Source organism: Poromitra crassiceps (assembly GCF_964638095.1).
Source record: "Poromitra crassiceps genome assembly, chromosome: 18".
NCBI classification, from domain to species: Eukaryota; Metazoa; Chordata; class Actinopteri; order Beryciformes; family Melamphaidae; genus Poromitra; species Poromitra crassiceps.
Window position 1 is genome coordinate 18,348,341 of NC_139636.1, and position 11,191 is coordinate 18,359,531.

The window sequence follows — 11,191 nt, forward strand, 5'->3', positions numbered from 1 at the left end:
CCTTTTTTAAATTTGTCACATTTAATGGATAATTAAAGTTTATGGAATGAGAAAAGGATTTTTCAGGGATCACATCAAGGGGTTTAGTTTCGTAGCATCCTCCCTCCAGGTTTCATCAATGTCTGACTAGCAGTTATAATCTCTCAAGACACATTTTTTATTTGCATGAAAATCTGTCACATGGACGAAGAAAATTGGGATAATAACGCCCCTACAGTAATAATAGCTCCAGCGCTTCGTAAAATTAGTATAAAGGGGTGTGGCCGGGTGAGTTGAGGTCCGGTTCTGGTTATTCAGGTATTTAAATTAGTTTGCCCCCAGAGGTTAAAAAAACAAAAACAAAAACATATAGGCCTATTTTATTTAACTGATGGATTCCCAGATTGCAGCAGTTATGACCTTTCACTTTTTTAAATGTTGACCTATAACTACAGTGTCCCCATCAAGCCAATCAGTAGGATACATTTTTCAACAGCAGAACACAGAGCCATCATCACCCCTCCATGTTTTGTCAACCTCAGACCAGCAAAACAGATTATATAAGAATGAAAATATTGCGTATTACTTATTGGTGAACAGTGTATTGATTGATTACTTATTGGTGAACAGTGTATTGATTGATTACTTATTGGTGAACAGTGTACTGTTTGTTTGATTGATGGATTGATTGTAAGCAGCACTTACCCCTTTATCCACGGAGGCTCTGAAGGGCAGAGTGAGGCTGCCCGTCTGCCCCTTCACCATGGCCGTCCTCAGCTGCCAGCAGGGGGCGACAAAAACGCTTTTAGTCCAGAGTCAGATGTCAGGTTATTTTCTCTTAGATATAAAATCAGGATAGAATATACAGTATGAAATGGCAGAAGCACCATGAAAAGTATTATTATAGAAAAAGTATATAAAACAATAAAAGTAATATTGAAAATATATCAGTAATATAACAAAATATGAAATATGAACAGTACCACTGTATTCATAGTATTCCCATGATGTCACCACATGCATTTCCTACCAATATTCTGCTTTACCCTGCCTAGTAGACAGAATACATAAAATGTTGGCACTGTACATTTCTGCATTTCGGATACCTAGAATATCAATATATATAACATATACCGGTATATAATAATATAACCAAAATATGTTGCGTTATAGAGTCTGCTGTTGAAGCGCGGTGGCTGGTAATGGCGTTGTTGTCGGGGTGGATGGAGGGCATTCAAAGTCTACATTTCAACTGTGAGTCACATTTAACGTTTTTGTTAATTAAGCCTAACCCAAACCATAATCCTAAACATAACCAAAGTTGTTTTATTAGCATTTAACTTGGAAAGGCAGTGAGGTTTTCAAATTAACCGCCGTTTTGTTTCAAATTTATGATGAGATTGTACTATCCATGACTTGCTGACACATAAAATGCAGATGTTTTATTCTTCCGATTGGCTTTACCATACACACAGCTGATTGGCTGCGGCTTTGGTTAATCAATCAATCAATCATTCAATCAAGCTTTATTGACAGACTCAGGTCCATAGAAAATACAAAAACAAAGACACAAAACTAGACAAATCTAACAATTACATTGATACATAGAGGCTCTTCAGCCAGTGCTCCCCAAGCCTGGATGTGTATCAGGAACAGCTCATCATAGGTTTAGACAACGCCACTATGATGCTGTTATCTGATTCATTAGATTTCTTAAAACAGCATAAAAAGTGCAGACTCCAACAGTGACAAAGATTTCACTCACACTACACCACCTGGGTCTTTTGAGGAGTATTCTCATTGCATCACTACTTGAAGCATCTGGATATAGCCTTTTTATAGCATTATTCGCACGGTGAATAAGGTGGTACTGTGAGCAGTCCCCCTCGTGCTTTCCTCCGCGTTCGCACGGTGAATAAGGTGGTACTGTGAGCAGTCCCTCTCGTGCTTTCCTCCGCGTTCGCACGGTGAATAAGCTGGTACTGTGAGCAGTCCCCCTCGTGCTTTCCTCCGCGTTCGCACGGTGAATAAGGTGGTACTGTGAGCAGTCCCCCTCGTGCTTTCCTCCGCGTTCGCACGGTGAATAAGGTGGTACTGTGAGCAGATATTGTCTGACAATTTGTTAACACAGCACTCTTACTGGCTACTTCAATACATACAATGTCATGCTCCACACATACAGATAGCAAGGAGCTGCTGTAGTGTAGACCAGAACTGCTTGGACTAAAAATCACCACACCAGGTCATCTACACACATAATATGATTCACTAACAGATCACCAATCATGCATCGAGTATTACAGGCTCTCAGTTGTTCTGACAGATCATCAACATATAAATTAAACAGTGCTGGCGACAATATTCCACCTTGTCTTACTAGCCTTACTTTTGTCCCGGAGAATAGCCATTGCCCCTGGTATTCTCCCTCTGACTATAGCCATGCAGTCAGTGGTGCTCTCCCCAGCCCCAAGGAAATTAATATTAAAGAGTTCAATCACCTGTTTATGTATTAATGTTATTTTCCTAATAAGATTGCAGAATACTGAGCACTGAGTGCATGTGAGAGATAATAAAGGAGTAAAGGCGCCTTCACATGATAAGCGGTCTGCAGTTTTCTAAACACGAGGTAGAGCGATCTTGTGAGCGGAGCGCAAAGAGGCGAGCAGCGGCAGCACAGGCATACATCTATAAAGTAGTCTACTATACTTTTCAATCTAAAAAAGAATCTATAAATATATGCCTTATGTTATTTATAGGGTGTATAGCTGTTTTCGGGGAGCTGTGTGGACAGAGAGAGAAAGGCAAGTATGGACAGAAAGGTTTATAATTAACCTATTCTGCTCGGTTTTCTGGTAAATGGCCTAGTGAGGATGTAGCCTAGATGATTTGCCACTAAGCACACTGAAGAAGGGCATCTGGGCCAAAACTTTGTGCAGGCAATACAATTTAAATAGCCTATAAAACTTATTGGAGTGCTGTCCTGGCGTAATTCCTTCATGAAGCATGTTTATTTGCTAAATAGATTTTAGGTCCTATGTGTGCGTGCGTGTGTGCGTGTGTGCGTGTGTGTGTGCGTGTGTGTGTGTGTGTGTGTGTGTGTGTGTGTGTGTGTGTGCGTGCGTGCCTACCATCTCCTCTGTGTCCTCCCACTCCACCTCAGACAGATCCACGCTGTTGTAGTTTGGCTTCGGCCTCAGTTTCTTACCATCTTTATACTGTAGGAGAGAGGGAGAGGAGGTGTGTGAGTGAGTGTGTGTGTGTGTGTGTGTGTGTGTGTGGGGGGGGGGGGGGGGTGAGTGTGTGTGTGTGTGTGTGTGTGTGTGTGTGTGTGTGTGTGTGTAGTAGATGTGTACCAAGATGTCATTATCTGTATCTGCTCTACTAACACAATTATTTGTCTCTGTATCATTGATTGTAGGCCTATAATAAATGGACAAAGCTAGCATGATGCCATCCATTGGTTTTGGAGACACGGGTTGACGCCCCAAATCAGTTGAATTCTGGGTAATTTCCTGTTGAATTCTGGGTAATTTCCAGTTGGTACCAAAATGCCAGAACTCCCTATTTGGACACTGGGGGTGTTTAATTTGTCCGACTGAACTTGAGCGGACCACCATCTTGTTTTGCCTGCTTACCACTGCTACTGCCTAGTGCTATTATGTGCTAACCAGTAGCCTCCACAAGATAAACTTTATAGCTGTGGTAGAAACTCTCCTCCCCTATATATAACTTTTTGAATGAGTGCAATAGCTATCTCAGATCAAACGTTATGAGTATTTTAATCCGTTATGTGTCTAAAAGTAAAACGTGAGAAACATGGCTGTAAACATTCCACAACTTTGTATTTTCTACAGTGGAATTCCACCAAAACCATTACAATAAATATGTTCTCCTTTGTTTTATGAAAATAATTATTCACCATGATGAAAGTAACCAAATCACTCAAAATCTCAAAATACATGCAAAACTCATTTTCAACATTCTTTTGCTCATTGCCAACCATGTGCAGCAGCGACATGTGAAGGGTTTCTGTAGGCCACCACAAAAATACTATCTCAGTCAAAAACTAAACATCACATCACTTATATTTTGACTCTGTGAGTGTTAGCAGAAATAGCTCAAGGGTCTGATGTATGTATGTATGTATGTAGTGTTAAAGTTGTGTGAACTGTCTGGCTCCATAAAGGCTGAAAAAAAGCATAAAACATAAACTGCTATTTCTCAAACAGTTTCCCCCCCTAATGTTTTCTTTTTTTCTTGTTGTCTATTTGCACTGTAATTTTGTATTTTTATTTTATAAATGTCTAAATGCACTGTAACAGGGCATCCTTGTCAATGAGAGCTTGCTCTCAAGGGCCTTCTCTGTATAAATAAAGGTAGTTATCGATAATAAAAAAAAAACATAATACATAATGGCTGATGCACAGACATGTCAGTCATGTTATTATTCTTTGAATAATAACGAGCAACTTCGGGTAGAAGAAATATCTGGTTCCATCGCATTATTTGTGCTTTCCCAAATAACCTATTTGGATACATCCCTAGTGTATAGTACTCTCATGATAAACACTCCCTACACCAAACATCATGTTTATATCTGGTAGTACACAGAAGTACCACATCCCTTACTCCACCATTGGCACTCCATTGAGTACTTCATCTGTATGTAATTCCAATAGAAGGCACAATCAGGGATGAAAGCAGAGCTGCCACAGGGGCCAGGCCCATGGGCAAAATGTCATGTTTGACTGGTCTGATGTCCAGAGGTAAAACTCACCAGCGGTCTCAGGTCAGGATGAGCCAGGATGTAGCCGTTGTTGGTGATGAGGAAGGCGTAGCCATGAGCTCCCAGCTGAAGAAAGAGAGGAGACACATCCACCCAAAAGATTTTCATATTTTAGATACATACTACAATTGCCCCCCCCCCCCCCCCGACACACAAATATAATTTAAACCCAATTTCATGCATTTCTACACCTCCTAACCTCTTGGATGTCAAGAAACAGTAACCCTGTATAATGTTATAATGAGAGTTGGCAGCGCTGCCGATCGAATCCCCAGACGCACCCACCCTCTCACTTGAGCAAGGCACTGAACCTACAATAATATGAATGTGAAGCGGGGTGGTGCTCTGTCAACCTTCCCTATATAAATACAGCTTTACAAAGAGGATATTCATACATTCTCTTGTCTCATTTCCTGTACTGGACAGAAGCAGAAACATTTCTATTTTACTCATCCTATGAAGCTGAACAAGCCCCCCTGGGCTGCATCCACCATGTGTCTGTACCCCGTGTTTGTACTCACCATGTATCTAGGAGCAAGCTTCATCACTTCCATCAGTGGGATGTCAGAGCCGACCACACCCAGCAGGATCCCATGGGACAGCTGGAGAGACGGGGCGACACGGTCACTTATGGACACACTGACATTTACAATGCCGAGTTATAGAGTTAGAGTTATTATTATTACACTACTTATACTGCTGGTGCTTTAAATTAAAAACCATTCAGCTACAAACACTGTCCACCGAAATATTCTTCTTCTTCTCATTAAACTTTTTAATTGCAAGTGAAGCAGACAGTGTGTGGGAGTCCTTGGCACCTGTCACTTTTAGGTGTACAAAAGCTCTGCTCTTTGAAGCTAGAAACACTGTAAAAGTAGAAAGTTTTCAGTTTCAAGGTACAGGTGGAATCGGCTTATAGTGATCATGGTTATAGTGATCAACCGCTTATAGTGATCAAAAAGCTTGGTCCCGAATCATTCCTATACACATGCTGTTTAAATAATTCGCTTATAGTGATCAATACTCCGCTTACAGTGATCATTTTGGGCCTCGTCTCCCACCTAAGAACAATGGAAAACATGTTTAAAACTACAGTAATTTTATTATATTTTACTTACAAACTGCCAAAAACGAGCCAATGAGATACAGCAGCGATACTCGGTGCATGTCTGTCTGTATATGGAGAGATGGCGGCATCTCTGTCTACGTGAGACCGCTGTGTTTGAAACAGCTGGAGGCCAAACTTACTGTATGGATTTTTAAAGTCAATAACATTGCTTTACTTTATATGTACTGTATTCATGTAATACATATACAAATGTCAATTAGATGGTAATCTGCATGAGGAATAAATAAAAATAAAAATATCTGTTATAATGATCATCCGCATATAGTGATCAATTTGACCCGTCCCAAGGTGATCACTATAAGAGGAGTGCACTGTGTATTGTATTAAAATTCTTGACCTCATCTACTCACCCTCATGCTAAATGAAACACAGGTGAAATCTATACTGTAACACATAGGCCAAACAATCACACTGTGTACACCATTATTTGTTGCAAATCAGTCGGCTGTAGTTCGGATTGCTGATGGTGTAAATATAATATAGGTCTTTTTGGAACTGTGAAGAACTGGTGATGACACAAATTTCATTTTTGGGCGAACTATTCCTTTAACCCATTTTGACATTCATAAATAATATATAAAAAGTAACACAAATGTGTAACATTATTGTGACATAGCGGTATTTCTAATACATATTTAATTTGATGCTAAATCCAAAGTGTTAGAAGGCGCACACTGACCGTCTCCTTCTTCTTGCTGAACACCGGCATGGCCACTGATGTCATCAGCAGGAGACTCTGGGCCTTGGTGGCGAAGAGCTAAGCGGCAAAGCAAACACATTTTCATTATTTCATGATTATTAATAAAATACAATTAAAATATAATTAAAGATGTTCAAAAGGTCGACACACAGCATCACACCATTCAACAACTACTGCTGAAGGAATGGCAAAACTTTCATTATAAAACATTGTGTACTGTAGCTAAAATCAATCAATCTTATTGATAAGCAGCTAGTGTAGGTGTGCAGCTGAACTCTAGGGGGTGCTGCAACACTACTAAGCTATTAAGACTGTGGGAATAAACACACAACTGATAGTAAAAGTACAAAACAGTAAACAAACATATTGTTTTTTCCGTATACACAGACTAGACCAGTGGTTCTCAACCTATAGGGCTCAGCACCCAATCAGGGGTTGCTAGATGTTTTTTGTCACAATATGTACAAAGAAAAGAAAAACAAACATAATGAAAAACATAACAAATTTCTAATATACCGTACATATCATTTTTCATATTTTTCTAAAATTTGTGCTTTTTTTCTTGTGAAATACTGAACAGTTTTCCGAATCAAATGTAACACTGAAAAGGGAGAATCATTCTTGGTTTTAAGGGTCACGAACCAAGCTTGGGTCCAGGGACCACTATGGGGTCCCTGAGGGGGTTACAGGGGGTCTTCAACTAAACTTCAGAATTATTTCACTTACAAAACTGAACACAGTTAGAGAATGCAGAAGAATGACTGTTTTGATCATTCTCTGTTATTGATCCTACAATACAGTTATTAGGGTGCCGGTACTCAACGGTACCTTTTTTCGGTACTTGACTCTCTCTATGATTACCAAAATGAATAACGCTTCCTTTTACCATCCCCTAATTACTAAGTAATTACCACTGGTAAATACTGTGTGTACCAGTAAGTACCAGGGCCGAGCTGCACAAAGCACCTTAGATTAAGATTTCCCTTAGAGTCAGAGTTAGAGCTAACCCTAACCCTCATAAAATAGAATAGGCTGCACAAAACGCCCTTAAATCTTCTCCATAAGGTTAAACATTTTAAGGAAAACATAAGCACAAGATAAATCCCATAGATAGCAATTTATTTAACATTGCTCTTCTAGTCTCGCTCTCTCTCGTGCACGCGCTACTCTCTCACCCAGATGCGCTGGTACTGAAATTAATTTGACGTCAATCAGTAATTGGTAGGGCCAAGAGTTCTGGGCAAAAGCATTATGTAACAATAAAATATTCTCAGATTTGGGTCCGAGAGACAAAATCCAATTAAACGGGGGTCCACCTGTGTGTCTAATGTGGGCCTTGAGGTGAAAAAGGTTGAGAACCAGTGAGCTAGACTCCTGTCCTGCTGCAGATCAGATGCAGGGTCTAACAGGGCAGAGCAGGGACTCTCATCTGCTTTTACCTCCTTGGAGTTGGGCAGCTGGCGGTGGGATGGAGGGAAGGCCCAGAGGATGATGGGAGAATGAGCAGAGAGACAGACAGATGAAGGTGAGACAGGAAGCTGTGACGATGATGATGATGACCGCTGTATTAAAGGAGCAGTTCAGCCCAAAACTGGTCTGTATCTGCTGCCGTGCATGTTAGTTTGTACCACCATCAAACATCCATTCAGTTTCCTCAACCATTGAAAAGAATGGTGTCCAGGTGTTTACAGATCCAGAAACCTTCGCTTTATGGCTCTTAAGGCCCCACACGTGATCGGCGGTAAAACAGCTCTGCGCCCGCTGTGCCGTTGTTCTCTGTGGGGAGAGCGGTGCCTCCAAACTATGCGGCAGCGCTACCCTTGGCATCGCACACCGCTCGAATTTGCGACCTTGCACTGCGCTCAAAGTTCAAACTGTTTAAGCTTTGACCTACTTACCGCTGACCCTTCTCCGCTCTACCTTGTGGTGAGAGGAGAGATCGCTTATAATGTGAAAGGCAGCTTTACTCTCGTTGTGCTGCAACGATTCGTCAATTAAAAACGATTAGCAGATCGACAAACCATGGAGCTTCTGAAAAGTGAAGCCAAAGCGGAAGTGCCATAAACCTGCCTTCTTTCTAATGGCCTGCAGGGGGCAAAAAGAAGTCAGATTGCATGGAAGTCAATGGGAAATGACCCTACTTTTCACTTCATTAATGATCTCTGTAAACAATTCCCTGATGAGTTGATGGTGTCAATCGCTAGTTTCAAGTCTTTTTCAATACAGCATGATGTTCATTTGGTAAATTATGGTCCCATTTAGAGTCAAATAGACGGTAAAGCAGACTATGCTTTGGGGCGTGATTGACAGGTCGCCTGTTCAGTGATCACGCAGCTCACTGACCATGAACCAATAGCAGGCGGCGCTGCGGCTCTGTGGGAAACCGTTGGTCTCACGCTAGCTGCTTCTGGCTCCAAAATAACCAAGATGGCCGCGTCAAAATGCCAAACTATAGGCTTCAAAACAGGAGTCCACAAAGCAATGGGTGACGTCACGGTGGATACGTCCATATTTTGAGGAGTTAATTTGCATAAACTGATATCGCCATTTGTATTTTTTATCCTCCTCTATTATAATGTATATTCATGTATCTATATTATAATTATTGTTTTTTTTCCATAATTACGAAAATAATCATAATTAAAACATTTTCACCTAATCATTTTCACATAAATCCCCTAGATATTTTTTTTACATGCACTCCAGGGAGTATCAAACAGGCGTTGTTTATTAATTTTAAGAATGTAATTTTAGAATCAACTCTTCATTTTTATACAGTCTATGATTATGACTCAAACTCCCTTGTTGGAGATGTAAGAAGCAGAGCAGCAGATGATGACAGAGTTTTCATTTTGGGGTGAACTGTCCCTTTATGCCTCTCCTCTCTGATTGGCCGACCAGGCTCACCACAGTGTCCATGTAGGCCTCGGTCCAGATGATGTCATGGTCGTGGTTGATGACCATTGGCCGGCTGAGCACGTGCAGGTACTCCATCACGTTCTCCTGCACATCAGCCAGCGTGGCGATGTGTGTGTAGTAGCCTGGAATGCACACGCACGCACACACACACACACACACACACACACACACACACACGGATATGAATGCACACACAGACACACACGCCCGTGCACACGCAGATATGAATGCATGCACGCGCGCACGCAAGCACACACACACACACACACACACACACACACACACACACACAGTCACACACACAGATATGAATGCACACACACACACACACACACACACACACACACACACACACACACACACACACAGACACACTCTATCTCTATCTCTCTCTCTCTCTCTCTCTCTCTCACACACACACACTCTGTGGACCTTTGTTGTTGCAGGCGATCCACTTGGTGTTTTGAGCGAAGGTCATCTCTCTGCCGATGAGATAGGTGAAGACCCGGACCTGATCCATCCATTGATTGATTGATTGGTAGATGGAAAGACAGACATACAGAAAGATAGAGAGAGAGAGAAATGGAGAGAGAGGGAGAGTCAGACAGACAGAATTCACATTGTTGTCAGCAACACAGTAAAACTCATGGGGGCGAGGGGGGTAATGAAATATTGATTTCTGGATGTTTACTATATTTCCGGTACGGGTGCGCAATATTGGATTTTTTTTGTTGATAAATAAATGTATAAATGCTTTTTTTTTTAGGCAGATGCTATCTGCACGATGTGACTATTTACACCCCGGGTGTAGATAGCTCATGGGGCTATTTACACCCCAATTCACAGGGCAAAAGCGCAAAAGGTTATATGCTTCACATGGGGGGATTTATAGACTTCGGGGGGGGGGGGGGGGGGTCGTTTGGGAGAGAGGATCAGGGGGTCTGGTGTTGGACGTTATCTGGAGGGGAAAATGTAAAAAAAAAAAAAAAAAGTATAACGTTACTTGGCTTGTGTTAAATGAACCCAGGGGCGTATCTACGGGTGGGCCTGGGTAGGCACAGGCCCACCCACTTCTTGCCCTGGCCCACCCAAAAAAAAAAAAATTTTTTTTTTTAATTGGTTGTTTTCTAGAGGCAAACTTGCTGCTGCATTGCTAGCCAATGGTTTTGTTACTTTTGTAAAAACGCAGGGCACATCATCTCCAGAGTCTAATGCATGACAACTTCATGACATCTAGGAATTTTGTTCTCTCTGTGGATAAATAAACCAGAGGGCGTCTTGTTCAAACTTGAAGCAGCCTCAGTGTTGTTATTTTTTAAACTCACAGCAGTATATGGATCAGTGGTTCTAATTTCTGTATAAAGTAACAGTATACACACAAGTATAAGCATTCATGTATGCAACATTTGGCACCTATATGTAACCTTTTAAGGTTGAGATAATTGTATTATCATTATATGGTCCAAATATTTCAGTAAAGCACTTGAAACACTTGAAATATTCTTGCTTGGGTGGTATCATTCTACTTGAAATGATGGTCAAATGCATTATTTTTAGTAAAATAACACGTCAAATTTTTCGGGCGGCCGGCCTTTGGCCGGCCACCCGAGTGGGCCCGGCCTTTGGCCGGGCATCTGCACCCCTTCCTATCCAGGCCCACCCAATTTGATCCAGGCCC

General features: G+C 41.4%; 1 protein-coding gene across 1 annotated transcript in view; it reads right to left on the bottom strand.

Annotated features, from left to right (window-relative positions):
* The window catches only part of LOC310792979 (voltage-dependent calcium channel subunit alpha-2/delta-4-like), a gene marked incomplete at both ends in the record, with an annotated part of 81,085 nt that overhangs the window by 48,494 nt on the left and 21,400 nt on the right, over positions 1-11,191 (bottom strand). The window contains 8 exons of the mRNA XM_083654736.1: positions 685-756; positions 3,108-3,194; positions 4,757-4,831; positions 5,287-5,367; positions 6,574-6,651; positions 8,034-8,051; positions 9,502-9,635; positions 9,946-10,024. Of these exons, the coding sequence (XP_083510862.1) occupies positions 685-756; positions 3,108-3,194; positions 4,757-4,831; positions 5,287-5,367; positions 6,574-6,651; positions 8,034-8,051; positions 9,502-9,635; positions 9,946-10,024 (624 nt within the window). The remainder of the gene's footprint in view (positions 1-684; positions 757-3,107; positions 3,195-4,756; positions 4,832-5,286; positions 5,368-6,573; positions 6,652-8,033; positions 8,052-9,501; positions 9,636-9,945; positions 10,025-11,191) is intronic.